We start from the raw sequence: 16,482 nt of genomic DNA, 5'->3' as shown, positions 1-16,482 counted from the left end.
TGGTGCACTCAATCGTATATTTCAATTCTAATAGATACCCGAAAAAATACATAAGGATGCCCTCAAGGATACGTCTAGGTTCGTACGGTGGTTTCTATACCGTCTACGTTGAAACGCCTTGGTCAAGCAACGACGTTTTCGCCAGTCTTTCTAGTGATGTCAAAACTCCTATATTTCGTTAGCAGATGACCAAGACATTAACTAAAGTCAAACGACATACCGGCAACTCCCTGTGTTAGAGTGGCTCGCGCTTCGGTGCTTCTCGACCCCAGCGTAACTGTCATCGCATAGGGAACCGCGTGCGCACCCTGTAGCTTGTTTGCCCAGCGGAAGACCGGCTCGTCCTCACGGCTGTCGCCAATGGCGAGCAAGAAGTCTGGTTTACCTGCGCCCTCTGGGTGCTTGAGGCAAGTCCGCCAGGCTACTTCCGCCGCAGACGCCTTGTTCGTACTTGTTGTTTCGACGACCAGTACCCCATCAACCAGGATAGCGTGCACGCCTTGGTTCGCGCAAGCATCGTTGATGTGGTCTGCGCACTCTGACGCCAGACGGCACGCCGCTGGGTGGTCTTCTGCCGCTTCGTAATGGAAGACGAGCGAGCAGTGTCGCTGTTCAATCCAGCTTCCTTCCGCGCGCTGCTGGTAGTACTCGAGAATCTGCTTCACCGCTGTCCTCCAGGCTTCGGTCTGCGCCGAGTTCGTCAACTTTGACCACGTCTCCGAGCATGGCTCGCGGACAAAGCATCCGTTTTCTGCAATTAGACCTAGCCCAGATACCATTCGGAATAGGCGTTCCAGCTCTTCAGGCATTCGTGCGCTCATAACGTAGACCACGTTCTTCGGGTCCTCAGTCAGGTCCGCCAGCGTTGTGATGGCCCGCTGTGGCGTGGTGACGATGATGCTTCGTGGAGATCCCCAAGATGCCAATGTGCCCTCATAATCCAAAATTATAAGCCGTCGTTTCGCCTGTCGATACTTTTCTTCGAGTTTGTTTATCGAGAGCCGAGGAACAGCCATGATCTCGCGGGACGATTGCTCATGCCAGACACGGCTCAATGTCTCACTGAACGACTTGACCCAGTTGGAGGTTGAGTTCTGAAGCACCGCCTGATGGAGCTGCTGCCACACCCGCTGGCGTTCGCCTTCGCTGCGCGTGAGCGCCGTGTGGATGGCATTTGCGCACTGGTGATAATCCCAAGGGTTGACGAGTAGCGCATGATTACCAAACACTGACGCACTTCCAGTGAATTCACTAAGAATCAATGACCCGCATTTCTGGGATCCGTACTTCCCATCCTGACAATAAACAAATTCGTGACTCGTTAAGTTCATACCCTCACGTAGACTGGTGATCATCATCGCGTCTGCCACTGAAATCAAAGCGAGGTACTGCGGAAAGGCAAGATCTTGCTTCAAGAACACCAAAGGCTGGTGCGCGAGCGTGGAATGTGTAGAGTTGATGCGCATAACAATGTCAGAGATCATGGCCTCCAGCTCCGGCTGCTCTGTCGTACTGGTAGCCACCTGGATCAAGACAACCTTTTCGCGCCATTCAGGGTGGGTGTTGAGGAAGAGCTCATAGCTCAATAACTTTTGGCGGATGCCGCGCACTTGGTCGATCTTGTCACGAGCTACGATCAACCTTTTTCCAGCATATCGGTCGGAAATTGTTTTGATCCACTGCTCGACATCTGCTGCTTTGCGGCGCTTATCCCATGAGAGCGGATCGATGCCGATCGGGAACTTGGCCACGTTCACAAAGCGATCCTCCAGCTGCAGCCCGTCATTTGTAGCCTCGACACTGAGAATTCGACTGCAAGTCTGCAGGAAGTGCCGGCAATATTCATCCGTCTGGAAGCCCACGAGGTTCGCCCCAAGCATACCCTCGAGAAGCTCCTTGCGGGGCGCAAGGCACCGGAATACCTCTGAAGATGGGAAAGCAACGTGAAGGAAGAATCCGATCTGTGCGTCTGGAAGGAGTTTACGTAGCATGGCTGGGACAAGGAGCAGGTGGTAGTCTTGGACCCAGATTGTATCTCCGCGCCTCCAGTTTTGGGCGATCCGGTCCGCAAAGGCCTGGTTGAGCTTGACGTAATAGACCCATGAGTGGTCTTCGTAGGCTTTACTCTTTGGGTTGTCGGGGATCTGGTAGTGGAAGACGGGCCAGAGAATCGTCTTGCAGAAATGGGTATAATGGCCGTCAAAATCGCTGTCATTAACATCGACCGGCAGGCAATCATACTCCCCCTCCAGTTTCTCGGCAATCGCCGACTTCGTATACGCGGTCAAGGCATCAGTTGGCATGCCCATGGTGCCCACCCACACCTTGTCTTCCAGCTGTCCGCTCTCCGACGCCGCACGCACAGCGTTGCGCAAGCCGCCATTGCCCTGTTCCGCCGTTGTAATTTTCCATTCGGTCTCAGAAAACGAGGGCTTGCGTCCAGAGCGGGAAGAAAGCTTCCTCAAGTGTTTGTTCGGCGGCAGCGATGAGGGTCCATCGACATTGGGCACTAATTTATCTCCAGAAAATGGCTCTTGGTGTCTGAGGATAGAAGGCGAAGCCAAAAACGCCGACTGCGGCTTGGGCTGGTTCAGCGCGGTTCTGACACCCCATGCGGGCGAGTGGGCTTCACTTTCTGTCAAATGTTCATAGTTGTAGGGACTACCCGGCGTAGGGAATGGGTATTCGGACTGGTTCTTGTCAGCCTTCCTTAGGTTGGCAGTGAAAATGCTTTCATGGTCTGTAGTCGCGCCCGGAGTGAGACCAACATTGGGAGCCTCATTTTGCTTCTCAAACAAGCTAACCGCAGGGGTTGGTGCGGCTGCCACGGAGTCAGGAACCTGCTTTTGAGGCAGAGTCTTTGCGAGAGGGGCTTGGGCAGACTCTGGGGGACGAAAGCTGACTGTATAGGGAAGAAATCTATCTGCATTAGCAAGCGGAAACGAGGGATGTCAGCGTGCGGGGGAGTTACAAGGAAGCTATGTAAACCGTCATTGTGAGAATGCGCAATTAAGAATAGAGGGGAGGGCCGGAGGAGCAGGCGTTAGGTAGAGATCGAGTCTCTTTGCGAAAGAAATGAACAGGGAAGATCGTGAAGGGATAAAGGGAAGACACTGTTATTTTTTGCGTGAAGTGTCAGGACTCATTGATACGTCATTGAAGCGTCCAGCCCACTGGGCTGAGAACCTGGATCCATTCCAGCCAAGCTGGACCAACTTCCCTCACGTTCTTTAATCCTGCTCGGGAGAGAACCCGTGAATGGGATTCGAAGATGGTACCAGCGGAGCATAAAAAGTATCCAGCAGGAGCACGAGTACCGACCGCGTGGTGGTGGGCTAGTAGTACTACTAATGCTCAAGGATGTCATTAACTCGGTCACTAACGATTACAGAACCTTTATCGCTCTCCCGCCACGTCAGGTTCCCGTTTCTTGACAGCGCTTCCTCGGCCAAGCTACTGCTAAATTCATTTCTTGATTTTTCTTCACTTCTTGTCATTTCTAGACCCTTCCTGATATTAGTCAATGTACCTTCAACCTCTCATCTTGGTTCTAGACCTTTGACCGAAATTGCTAGAACCCGGCTTATCACGGCTGCACTGCCAGAGGTTGCCAAGTACAAACAACCAATTTTGCTCCCAACTCCTCGCTCCAGCCTAAAACAGGGCTATGCAGAGGATTGCGGTGAGGATCAACGTAGCCAGAGATGAGAATGATATCATAGTCGCTAGATATATAGAAACAGGATTCAATATACACCATACAGGCATTGATACGCGCGCATATATCCTTGGTATAAAAGTAGAAGCAAGAAAAGACAACTCTCCCAGAATGCCCAGTATGGACTAGTAAGTAAGTGCTAAAACCCCAGTCAGAATAACAAGTAAAAAGAAAGCCCGCCCTTGGACAATACAATCGTGTCATCAATGGCATCAAAGTAAAGAACACATATCGGAAGGATATCATGGCGTCAGAAGTGGCAGTGGCGATCAGGAAACGTATTAGGTCACGATTGATCCACAAGAAGACTACCTAATCGCGAAGTGCGGTAGGGTTGGAAGAAAGGGAAGGGAAGAAGCGCAATGAAAGTTTCACCGTTGCACCGCACTCGCGGAACCTGCCTCAATCGAGGGCTGCGTGACACCGGCACCAGGTGTAGTCAATGCATTCACATTGGACGAAGCCACCTGCGCCCTGAGAGTAGCTACCTCCGATCTGAGTCCGCTGAGTTCTTCGTGGACTGCACGGATGTACTCCCAGAGCTTTTCATTTTGATCGCGTTGCTGCTCAAAAAGACTCGGATCTTGTGAGGTGTGAACATTGTTGGTCGACACTGTTTCGGGAATCGACTTAGTGGACAATGGACCACCGTGATTACTCGAGTGACTATGCGACGGCGTATGTTTAGCGGCAGCCGCAGGGTTTTGTACGGAGCTCTGGGAGTGCAGAGAAAAGCGAGGCTCCGATGAATTTAGCCCAGGTGGTGGAGGAAGTTGAGGCATCCCAGGCTGAGGTGGCGGAAGACCCAAACCTGATGCAGATGACGCAGAAGGTGGTGCGCGATATGGCTGCTGCGCGAACGGGCGTGAGATGCCAGGAGAGTGAGCACGATGATGAAGTTGTAGACTATTTTCAGGCCCATGGCCGATCTGGTGAGAAGATAGAGCATTTGGCGAGAGCGGTCTTGGGCTTTCTGTCATAGCTGGAGGCGCAAAGCCCGAGGGGCCGGAGGATTGGTTTGCAGGAGGAAATGTGATATTGCCGGACTGAGATATGGGAGAAGGGGAACCACTGGAGCCGCCATGGCTTGTTGGAGGAGGGAACAGTCCGCCGGGGGACGGTCTATTCGCTGCGATCGGGGGGTATGTGCTCGATTGACGCGCTTGATAGCTGCTCACACTGTTGGAGCGTGCGATAGTGTCTGTGGGGATATCGTGTTTCTGAATACTAGGCATATTGTAGCGGCGTTCATCTTCCTCGTCCATGCGTTCCGGTTCGGCGTAGACAAGGCCGTCCATGGCATCTTCAGCGCCTGCAGCTGCAGCATCACCATACTCGTCTTCGGCCGCATAGCTTCCCATGCTTGCTCTTCGCCCAGCGCAGCCACCTTGGCCTTTGTTATGGCGCGCAAGAGCATCACCGCGAGCAAATCTGCGTCCGCACTTTGGACAAATGTGGGGTCTTTCGCCAGTATGAAGCTTCTGATGTCGTTTAAGATCATGAAGTCGTCGAAAGCGCGATTGGCAGGTTGTGCATACGAACGGTTTCTCTTGGCTATGCGTGAGCAAATGGCTCTTAAGGTTATGATGTCTGGTGAATTCAGTTTGACAGTATGGACAACGATGTTTCTTGGCCGACGGAGACCGCTGTCTAGCTTTATTGAGGCCGGAGCTTGGTAAGCTGAGACCTCGTCGCGGGTCGTTGAAGCCACCGGTAGGCATGGGGTACGAGAAAGCCTTGTTACTGTTGTTTTGATGCAAGTCGCTGTCATCCCGGTGACGTGGCTGGTCGCCATCTTGAGAGACGGAATCTTCAATAGGGCCAGGACTAGCTACAGTCGAGGAGTTCATCAACGATGTGCCGTTTTCAGCTGAGTTAAAGACCGCCTCGCCTGCTTCTCCCGGCGCAGTATGATGGTCCACCTGCATCTGATCGGAGTGCATAGCTAACGAGTCGCTGACTGAGCTAGATTGTTGTTTCTCACTAGCACCGAGAGCTTCCCGCGCTACTTGCGAGCTGTTCTGGTCCGCCTCTCTGATAGGCTCCAGTGGCCGTTCCGTGGAGCTAGAGTTTTGTGTCGTGGACATCGCGGGTAAGGAGTCTTTTGATCGCGTAACGTTCAACCCTGCGCTAGCAATAGAGGTGAGAGTCGAGTCAGGTTTGGCTTGTTTGAGAAAGGCAACGGAGTCCGGGGAACTCGAGGCAGTGGGATTCGACGAGGCAGGTAAGGCGTTGGAGATCGCGACGGGCTCGTTGTTCGATTGCATCAATGCGGCCATGGGTAACGGATCTACAACGCTACTCTGATACGTTGAACGATGAAGTGAAGGAGCTAGACGAGTAGAGATCATGTTAGCGGGATGAAGATCTCGGCGAGAATGGAGATGGTATTGAGACGGGTTCAGGGCACATTGACTTGAAGCCGCTTTTGAGTAGAACGGACCATTAAAGCACAAGAAAGAAACTCGAATCAAATGTGTCAATGAAGGCAAGGGAGGAGGAGATGCCTCAGAGAGGCGCTGTTGTCGCGTGGGGCGCTCACCAAAACCCGAGTGTGGCGCAAGCTGACCAGGGTGTCCAGCCTTCACAGCGTCTGGTCAGACAATTCGACTCAGGAACAGAGGATGGGCCTTAAGGCTTGTGGAAGAGTAAAAATAGCGGATCAGCCTCGTCACAGGATCGAAATGCTTTTCTCTCCACTCGATCAGAGCGTATTGTGGGTTCAACCCATCGGGTGAAAGGTTTCAGATATCGTGGCGGATGCGCGGCGAGATCGGGATGCTCAGCTAGGCTGCACAGCAGGGCGGAAGCTGCGACGAGCGATATATACAGGCACAGTCCTGCAATTCTCCGTCTCTGGACCCCGGTCAACAGGTAAGTAAGCAGGTTGCTGGTGGAGCTCAAAGTATTTGACGTAGAGCGAGATGCAAATAGAGACTGGAGGAACTCTGTTGACAGGGACGGCAATGCGTGCCTGAGGTCAAACAGGAAGCCCGCGGGAGGAACTGGAGTACAAGACAGGAAAGGGAAATTTACGGTATTCCGAAGGGAACAAAAGACGCGAGTGGATGGACAGTAATTGGGACTGGAGAGCTGCGAGGCATGGATTGACAATCCAATGCAAGAGGAGCAGTTCAAGGCTGAAGAACGGAACGGGCTGTTTGGGTCGAGGCAGGATGGGTCTGCGTCGGGTAGTTTGCAGCTGGGCGTTTCTGAACGGCGCAAAGGCAAGGAGGGGAAGACGGGGTATGTGGAGAGGCAGAGAAAAGTAAAATGAATGCGATGTATCGTGAAAGTTCTCAGTGGGATTGGAGACAGCAGAGGACAGACTCCCAATCAAGCGCATATGCGGGAAGCAAAGAGGAGAGGAGAGGGAGAAGTGACGATGGACGAGACACGAGGAAAGAAAGTGGCTGGAGATTGCCCCGTAAGATACGCATCATGACGCGATTACACGCGGCTCTGCACGATTCGGCGCTGTCAGAGCCGTCACCAGCCCGCCGCCCCGTGTAAAATACGGTACAGCCTCTCTGGATATACACAGCCCAGGAACCAAAGGAGGCGCAAGCTGGAGGCGATGCGCCTGGACAAGAATAGCAACCGCCCTCTCAAGGTCGTTTTGAGCTGTGGCTACTCTGTAGAGAAGCTTTTCGAGTTTCAGGTCTTGAGCGTAGATCGTCGACAACGTTCGACATCGCTGTGAACTGGACATGGTACTGTTACATTCTGGAGAGCTAAAAGTAGCTACCTAAAGGTCCAGGCTCCAGCTTAGTCGCCATGAAACCTCAACTCCTCGCGCGGACTGAAAACTTGGAAGCGCTTCCAGGCAAATGACAGGTGTTTCTAATGTAAATGCATAGCCCTGGTTCAAGTTGAATATTAACCTACCTCCAGGGAGAGTCCTCTGGTATGTAGGCACAAATATCACGGACACTCAGGGCACCCACCAACTGGCCGAGGAGACGGAAGCCACCGGTCACCCCAGACCAGGTTCTTACAAGAGATACAACAAGAGCCAACTGGCGATCAGATTCAAGAAAAAGAGAAAGAAGAATGAGGCAGTGTTTGATGTTGGAACCCTGGTTGTGGCCGCTTATGCGGTCCTGCACGAAGGTGGCTGAGCAGGGCGTTGAAGGCTGTGTCTCGGCTCGACTCCGCGACGCTACCACGGACGTTGACGCTACGTACCAGGTGCCACAGATTACCAGGTACTACGCAGTGCTACTCATGCTTGGCTATTGTTTCTGTACTCCGTACATGGGAGTCATCCACAGACAGCACTCGAACAAAGACGAGCATACTCGGAACCGACAACTCTGATACGCATCCTTGAAGCTAGTGCCATAGATGAGCGTCATGGTCTGCCTCAGTCAAAGCGTTATTCCACACTTCAGTATTGCAAATGAAGTCGCTACTATAGACATTGTAAGGTACTTTCTTACGATTATGAGTGTGTAATGTCTGCATTCAACGTTCTTGGGCCCGTGACTCGTATCTACGCATGGAACATGTGTGCAGGCACAAAAGCCGGTTGGAGCTGAATTCGCCATCAGGTCAAGATGGAGGCAGTTCTACTGTCCCAGAAACTCCAAGTGCTTACTGCTTTCATAGGTCTTCAAAGCGATGACCATCACCAAACCGCGTCTCCGGCATATGGTTTGCACCACAACAACACTTTCATAGACCCGAAGAATCCCGGAGATATCATAGGCTTCATTGTCTGCAATTGCGCCATATTTTGTCCCTTAACGACATGCCATACCCAGGCTTCCTGCCCCGGGAGGGCTTGAGGGAAAATTGGACCGGATACCGCTGCCGAAACTGACTGGAATTTCTCCGGGCGAGATATCCGCGGCCAGCACAAGTATGGCATGCATAATCTGTCCATCAGATGGCGGAAACTCATACATGCCAAAAACCAGACTTGTTCAATGGAGTTCCGAAGTACCGCGGCGCGCGGAATGATATCTTTTATCCATCGCACGTTGACATACGACGAGGCGCATTTCAAAGTTCTTGCTGCTAGTCGATTCGAAGGACACCTGACGGGCTTACCTGCCGTTAACAATGACATCCCGCACCCCATCGACCTCTCGGAAGGAGGCATCGAGCGCATAAAGCTGGCCGGCGATCGCGCAGTAGCAGGGATCAACATTTTCACGGGTTCCAAGGAGAAAATGGACCATAGGTGACCGGACAACTGATTCGTTGAGCATGAACGGTGCGGAGTGTCACGTCGCCCGTGGCATCAGAAACCAGATGTTACAGCAGGTAGCCAAGACTGATGAGGAAAGGCCGAATATGAGCGCCATTGGCATTTTGATTAGATCTGCGGTAGTGGCCATGGTCAGACCCTGTCTCTCATCTTCAGCGAACCACATAGGCACTAGGTGGGTTTGCGTTTGCTGCCACCATATAGTTGTAGAGATAGGCTCAGCAATTGCAAAATGCTCAGGCAGGCAGCGTCAACCGTCCCAGGTGAAAGTCACAGATTCTTCACCTCTGGACCTTATTCCAACGCCAGAGCTGAGAAGTATGGGTAATTTGGAGCTATGGTGTGATGTGATGAGGAAGAGAAAAGACCATGAGTCTGGGTCGGCATATAGTACTCCGTAGTAAGGACTACTAGGGAGTACTTTAGATTAAACTGATCATCAGTACTTCCGGAAATTCTTAGGGAGACAAACGCGCCCTGGGAGGTGTATCTCATATATCTTGACTGACTCAATGGTCGCAACGGATATCGTTACTATGACCGGTGTCAGCAGAGAAAATAGCTTGATGGCTGTGTGGTTGCGCAACCTGGAAGCCTGAAAATTTGTCCAGCAACTTTAGGAGTCCAGAATGTTTGTATGGCCTTCTAGAGGTTGAGTATGCGGGATGATCCCTTCAGATGCATAGCTAGAGCATATAGCTCGAGTGATCTCCGTTGGCGAACAAAGAGAGTGTGAAGGGGTCTGCAGGTGATGGGGCGGGGCCTGAGGCGGCGACTCCACAATTTAGTCTCTTCAACCACCCCAGTACTATCACCTTGCCTCCATCTTCATCCCAGTCTTCTCGGGACCCTTCGGACTTCAACCATCATCAACTCGGTCTCGACTCCATCTGCTCTCATTTATCGAGGTCTATCTTTAGATCCCGTCTGTGAATCTGCATCCCGAATGGCCTCACCAAGGAACGGCCAATTCACCCCCTCCTCGATGGCCAGCGGTTCTGCACGCCGTATGGTTGGTCGGCCCAGAAGGCGATCAACCCCGGCGCTAAGAAGTCTGCCAAACAACCCATTCTGCGCCTCTTATTCGCTCGTCGGGTGACAAACCTGCATTAAAAGCGTGCTCACTGAGAGGTTAAACGGTTTAGTGCTGTCTGGAGTTTGGTTGACTCCCGCCTATCTCCACTGTGATAGACCAGGGCTTTCTGCTCTAGTGATGCGCCGGCTACCCAGTCACATCCCTGCTCGACCACCTCTCCCAGCCAGTTTGCTCCTTCGGCCGCGTTCCTGGCCAACTGTTGACTTTGCGCTCGTCCAATCATTGGAGCCGTTCTGGTTTCGCTGCATATTGCTGGGCGCTTACTGCTCTTTTCTCTACGGCCGATGGGATGATGAGGACCCCTCCCCACCCGCTGCGAGAGCGTGACTGCCGCCCAGCATAGATAATCGATGCAAGCACGCTCTCGACTCTGTCATTTCTCCTCCGTCTCTCCTCTTGCTCTTAACGCAACGCTCAATTCTGGGTTTGACCACTGGTCTGCATCTTGGTACCAGCAGCGCAGGGTTCGCGGCTTCATCTCCAAGGTCTCAAACACTTCAGACCAGTTATAGAAAAACAGGTAGATAGAGGTTTACTTGGAACAAGGTCGGTACCCGAGACAAAGTCCTTTTGAATTGAAGCTGACAGTATGACAGCGCTTCTTGTTCGGTTTATCAGCTCGATTGTTCTACTGAAACTGGTACGTCTAGCCTCGACCTTCCCGTTTTTTCTCCTGGAAGCCTCGTTTCCGAGACCTCTTTGTCTAGCGCTCCATTGCTGACAACCTCTTAGTGTATGCGCTTGTTGTGCGACAATAACCTTGTACGGTCTTCATAGAACAGCGCGGTATACTCCAACTCGATGCTCATGCTCGTCTGAAGTAAATCTACGCGCTTCGCATCAGTATTCAGCGCACGCCATTGCCCTCGAACTTGCGGTACGAAATACCAAAAAAAAAAGTTAAAGGCTGAGAGCTGGCTCTCGTCGCAATGCATGCCCAGAGTGACAGTCCAAACATTTCGCCTCAAACTTACGAGCCAACGTCACCATTGGAATTTGTTGGTGGAAACAACCGGAGATCAATGGCGTCATCACCGCAGCCCCCGGTAGTCGGAGCCCAGGATAGCTCCTCAGAGTCAGTGGTCGCATCTGTGAAAAGCCCTCGGTCGGCTCGATTCGCGGAAGCAACTGCAATTCATTCTCCAACTGCCGCGGTGTCTGGCAGGTCTCCGTTCGCAGACCCCCCGAACCAGCCCCAGAACCCGCCTGATGTCTCGGACGTCGGATTCGGATACGTGAATGCACAAGATCCTACGCAGCATGTGCCTCATCATGCTGCACCGGCTTCACCACTCAAGAGCGCTTTGAGGGTCCCCGGGACTCCAGCCCGCACGCTGAACCCCCTTAGTCCGACATTCCGCGAGGAATTCCAGGTAGAAAAGCAAGAGAAGCAAGCGGAGAAGGCGAATGCGAAGGACTTGGTGGGTCGATACTGCTTCTTGACATATTTTAAGTACTAATTCATTAGGCTATCAAAGTGCGAGTCCGAGTGGCCAAAATATTCCTTCGTTTCGTCAGCTTCGGCTGCAGTATCATCATCCTTACCATCCTGGCTGTGACTCTGACCGTCTTCCATGCGACCAAAAATCTGCCCTCAAGAAGCGGCACCACGGCCTGGGCCGTCGGAACGAATCCATGGCCACAGTATCTGCTCCTCGCGACTGCATGCTTATCGTTACTCTCCTGTCTTGTTGTCTTCTGGACATGGAAGAAGCGCGGCTACAAGCGTGCAGAGAATGTTGCGGTGTACTACTCCATTTTCTCCGTCGGCTTCTTCGGATTCACGCTCATTCTATGGGTTGTGGTCGGAGCAATCTATCAACATTCCAAGTCCAATGGAGGTAACCAGGATATGTGGGGTTGGTCTTGCGTGACTGGCAATCAAAGATACGAAGTCTTTTCTAAAGATATTGACTATGCGCTTTTATGTCGTCTTCAGGTGAGACCCCCATTAAATCTTCACTCTCGCGAGCAGTGGCTAATTCCAACAGGACTGGGGCTTAGTTTGTGTCGTTATTGAAATTGTCATTGAGGTTTTGATCATTCTGATCTACGCCGTTGTTTTTTACCGATTCTGGTCTAAGCGCAAGCTCGCAAAGTCCATGGACCGCCGAGACAAGGCACGGTCAGATTTGTATCTAGCCCAGCTACGACTTCAATCCGCCCCCAACACTCCAGGCTACCCAATGACTCCCAAGTCCCCATGGGTCTCGACAACAATGAAGGACCCCTACTCCGAAGCAGAGAAGGGAGAAGCAACATCCACCCAGTTCGCTACTCCTGTCTCGCCAACGAGACCCCAGCCGACCTTCCAACTCCAGCCGCCTCCCATCCGCGTGCAGCACGCTACCCCAAAGACGGACCAGGAGGAGTACTCCGCTCCTGCTCCTACGCCCTCTCCTCCCCAGGAACACATGGGTGCTGCGCCGGGAGAGCGGACGTATGAAGCTGTGCCGATTCCCGGTGCTTATGCCACGCCGATGACACCGAGCTTTCCTCAGGGAGCCCGCCAGTAGTTAGTACGTCGAGGGGCTCAAGAAGCATCCCACGAAACGCTACAGGTAACCTCCCTGAACAAGAAAAGAATATCAAAAACATTTCTAAAAAAAAAGAAAAAAAAAAGAAAAAAAAAGAAAAAAAAAAGAAAAAAAAAGAAAGCACTCCGGTTAACTCAGCCTGATAAGGCCCGGCAATCCTAGATTGATTTAACGATCAACACCTTCTGTATTTTGGAGTTGAACGGGATTCGGCGTACATATTTTCTAGTGGAAGTTGAAAGCCTGGCTGGACATGGGCAATCTATACCACACACAATACCCCATATTCATATCTAATACTGGTCTTTCTTTCTGATACCTGTCAATTGAAGACTGGCAACGTCCTTCGTTAAGGCTATGTCTGTTTCATATCAATGCTTTATGTCTGTCAAGTTAGTTATACCACTGTGCGAAACGAGTACCGAGAACAATGTCAGGAGCTATCTACCAATTCTATCTCACCTGTCCCTTTCCCGCTTGAGCTTTGTTCATCGTAGAGATTGACGATGTCGCTTGTGTAAATCATGGAGAGGGAATGCGAGTCGAGTGGGACTTCTACTAACAATTCTACTAACAATTTACGTAGTACAACTGAATCACACCTTTCCTGACATTGTCTGAACATAGAAAGACGATAAGGAAATGGAAAAGTAAATTGAAAAACTGAAGAAGCCGTAGCCTATGTAAAATGAGCAGCCCCCCAAACTCCTGCAAAAAAATCCAAGTCCAAAGTTGATCCGAACGACATCACTCGTATGACCACTCATATAATTCCGCTCCGCGAGGGCAAGGCTAGGAAAAACAATAGGGACATCAATAAAGTTTGTACATTTAGCGATCCACCACGGGTTACCCGCTTCAAATACCGGCCTCGTCGAGCACGGCGTTCTCATCCCTCCTGACGAAAATTTCCTCTAAATTGCCGAGGCCGAGACCACTGGCGGCGTCATCGTTTTGGAGGACGAGACCTTGCTCGTTCGCCAGATGGAGCAAGCAGATGAAACCGTAGGATGTACTGATATCGCGCAGCGTCTCCGGAGCGTAGACTGACTTGAGCGAATTCATAACGTCAGTAAATCGCAAGTGACCATTGTCCTTAGTGCCCTCGGGATCCGAAGACAGTCTTGGTCGCTTGTGCATCGGGGTTGGTGTTGGCGGTCCGTCGTCATCGGTCGAATGGTGCTCTTCAGGTGGGTTGGCAGGGGCACTAGGTTGGCTGCCAGGTTCCATCGCAGAGATAAGTTTCTCGCCCATACCCTTCCACATCTCTGTCTTGAGTCGACGGACGTCGACCTTCTTGGCAACTCTGGCGTATGCAACGTAGTCAGGTCGAGCTCGTCGACCACCTTGTGTTACCAACTGTGATCCGAACCCGCCTTGAAGTTGTGAGCCACCAGGAGTTGCGCCCACCATGTTTAGCAAGGCTGTAAGCCCTGTCGCTCCGCCAGCTTCTCCTGCAGCGGCACCCGGAGCTCCACCGGGCGCAGGGGACAGCATCTCTCTGGCATCAGCAAATGGAAGGTTATCATCGTCGTCGTCGCCTAGGCCAATGCCATTCGGGAATGCAAGGCCATCGTCATCTGCAAAGAAGTTGGCGTCATACGCTCCAGGAGCTGCCTCGTCATCGCCATCAGCGTCCTCGGTTTTGTGCTTTGCCCAGAACTGCTCGTCCATCTCTCCATTGCCGGATGTTTGTTCCTGGCGTCGCTGGTTGAAGCTGCGTGGCCCGGTGAGCTTTCTTGAGCCCATCCGCGCCTTGGGTTTTAGGAAGAGACGGAGCAGCTGCCGTGAGTTGAAGTGCTTGTCATCCGGAAGCAGGTTGCGACCCTTTGTCTTCCATTGCGTCTTAGGGAGGGATATCGTAGAGTTGGAGCTGGCTGGGGTATAGATCAGTTCAGCCACGGCCGGGTCAAGGGGCGCAGAGAAGTCAATCTCAAACGGCTCCTTCTCTTTTCGTGGCTTCGGCGCCGCACTGGCGGCATTCGTAGCAGCATTCTCTTTGATGCGTCGAATCTTCCAATGCTCAGGGCCAGCCCAGTTCTTCTGCAATGCGTTGTCAAAATAGCTGAGAATGTTCTCATGATCTCGACTGCCCGGTTGGTGATTGAGTGAGATGGCATAAGCGTCGTCATTATCGAAGTCTTCCCCATCTCGAATTTCCTCGCCTTCCAGATCAACGCGGTGAACCTTGAGCATAGGCTCCAGAGCAGCTTCGCGAGCCCAAGCCTCTCCACCACCGCCGAACCCAGCATCGTCGCTGAGATCAAACCCGGCCAAGCTGCCATCATCGTCGTCGAATCCAACAGCATTGTCGTCATCTAGCATAATACCGGATGCTTCATTGGACGGGTGGCCATCCTCATTTTTGTCGTGCCGCCACTCTTCAGGAGCCTTCAAGAGAGGGATATCTAATGAACCACTAGGGTCACCAAGGTCGAAGTTTTTCAAAGAGGGACAAATATCTTGCGCTTCAAGGCGTTCGAGATCCGGAAAGAATTTGCTGGCCAACGGAGCAATATCTATCTCCACGTCTGCATCAAACGAATCATCGCGAGACTGCTCCGCGGCTGGGGGTTGTGGCGTAGCTTCCGATTCTTCAGGCGCTTCAGACTCTGCTCTTGTATCGTCCGTCTCTTTAGATGTTTCCACGGCATCATCGCTGCTATCAAAGACAATACGGCCATGTCCATCAATAGATAAATGGTTAAGCAGTAGACCTTTCGCACCACCTTCGTCAAAATCGGCAGATGCTTTTTTGAACAGCGGATCGACTGAGAACTCGAGCTCAAACTTCTTTAACTGAAGAGAAGCGAAGGACGGGGCAAGTGTGGCTTCGTGGGCACGCTAGTTATGAGAACGTTTGTCAGTCATCCCGATTTAAACAAATCCAAGGACTCATCACGACTGTACCTTTTTTCTGGACCTCCTGCTGGTACCCTCCTCACCATCTTCCTCGTCATCTTCAGCGCCCTCACCTTCAGCCTCGGCCTCGCGCGCCTTCTTGTCCCTACTGTCGGCCAAACCACTCAGAAGCTTTCCAGTTTCTGTGGCTACACTATCCACTCTGCTAGTATAAATCTTCACACAACCATCCAATGTACAACTGGCTTTCTGGAAGTTCACACTATCTCCTTCCTTCAACAGGGACATGTCGTGGAAGTAATCGATCAAGGCGAAGTTCCAAGAATTCGTGGCATTGATTTTGTTGTCGGTAGCCATCTTCATCCACTCTTCGAAGTTTGCTAAGATTGGCACACGCTTCATCGGTGTGACTCCTCGGCGGTTGTGGGCGTCGCTGTCCCGGCTGCGATGACCGGAGCCTTGAGGCGTTCCGGGGCTCACGCTCCCCCGATCATAGGTGGTATATCTGCGAGGCGGCATAGGCGTCTTGACAGCAGCCTTGATCTGGTCCATCTGGCGATCATGTAGGGCTTGCCGGGCCCCCATGCGGGCCGCCTTCTCTCCGATATCATCATTGAGCGGGATTCTAGCGAAGTTCATTAGCGTCACTATCGACAAGACATAACTGACCAAGGGATAGCACATACTTCAAAGGCGAGTTCTTCTGAGGAGTGGCGGCGCCGTTAGAGCGGCGATGTTTTGAGACGCGGGGCATCGTAAATTGTTCTATCGTCCCCCAGCAGCAACACGGGTAAGGGATGTTCCAGAATCGACGAACGCAGTCCTTGCGACGCGGCGACAGTCGCGAGGGCCAAAAAGGCAATAGGCAGTATTGTAAATTTGGGCGACTAATCAGCGATAAGTTTGTGATGATAGCATGGTCTGGGGGGCGGTGCGCGGAGGAAGTGGTCGAGAATCCAGATGCGAGCAGACAGGAGACCGACCATCAACAAACAAGAAAGTGTGGTTCCGCTGTGCCACAGCAACCTCAGGCCAGTAATATCACATGACCTTC

General features: G+C 52.1%; 4 protein-coding genes across 4 annotated transcripts; 1 reads left to right on the top strand and 3 right to left on the bottom strand.

Annotated features, from left to right (window-relative positions):
- Positions 1 to 46: 46 nt before the first annotated feature.
- Positions 47 to 3,177, bottom strand: BDV17DRAFT_63481 (putative alpha,alpha-trehalose phosphate synthase subunit TPS3). The gene is made up of 3 exons (XM_073764874.1): positions 2,972 to 3,177; positions 221 to 2,919; positions 47 to 168 (listed from the first exon to the last, which is right to left on the bottom strand). The coding sequence occupies exons 1-3, from the start codon at positions 2,992 to 2,994 to the stop codon at positions 104 to 106; spliced, it is 2,787 nt and encodes a 928-aa protein (XP_073620453.1). The 5' UTR covers positions 2,995 to 3,177; the 3' UTR covers positions 47 to 103.
- Positions 3,178 to 3,728: 551 nt separating this feature from the next.
- BDV17DRAFT_63287 (C2H2 zinc finger protein) lies at positions 3,729 to 6,353 on the bottom strand. The gene is made up of 2 exons (XM_073764870.1): positions 6,261 to 6,353; positions 3,729 to 6,050 (listed from the first exon to the last, which is right to left on the bottom strand). Exon 2 carries the CDS (start codon positions 5,995 to 5,997, stop codon positions 4,090 to 4,092), a length of 1,908 nt encoding a protein of 635 aa, XP_073620452.1. The 5' UTR covers positions 5,998 to 6,050; positions 6,261 to 6,353; the 3' UTR covers positions 3,729 to 4,089.
- Positions 6,354 to 10,958: 4,605 nt separating this feature from the next.
- Positions 10,959 to 12,545, top strand: BDV17DRAFT_286446 (uncharacterized protein; the record flags this gene model as incomplete). The annotated part of the gene is made up of 3 exons (XM_073760907.1): positions 10,959 to 11,450; positions 11,498 to 11,968; positions 12,021 to 12,545. The coding sequence occupies 3 exons, from the start codon at positions 10,959 to 10,961 to the stop codon at positions 12,543 to 12,545; spliced, it is 1,488 nt and encodes a 495-aa protein (XP_073620451.1).
- A 762-nt stretch (positions 12,546 to 13,307) lies between these two features.
- BDV17DRAFT_63279 (condensin subunit BRN1) lies at positions 13,308 to 16,378 on the bottom strand. The gene is made up of 3 exons (XM_073764869.1): positions 16,115 to 16,378; positions 15,477 to 16,053; positions 13,308 to 15,410 (listed from the first exon to the last, which is right to left on the bottom strand). Exons 1-3 carry the CDS (start codon positions 16,180 to 16,182, stop codon positions 13,425 to 13,427), a joined length of 2,631 nt encoding a protein of 876 aa, XP_073620450.1. The 5' UTR covers positions 16,183 to 16,378; the 3' UTR covers positions 13,308 to 13,424.
- Positions 16,379 to 16,482: the final 104 nt, after the last annotated feature.

This window comes from Aspergillus undulatus (assembly GCF_047715775.1).
Source record: "Aspergillus undulatus strain CBS 261.88 unplaced genomic scaffold BDV17scaffold_2, whole genome shotgun sequence".
NCBI classification, from domain to species: domain Eukaryota; kingdom Fungi; phylum Ascomycota; class Eurotiomycetes; order Eurotiales; family Aspergillaceae; genus Aspergillus; species Aspergillus undulatus.
Note: the sequence above shows the minus strand (reverse complement) of the source record. Positions and strands in the feature narration are given on the sequence as shown.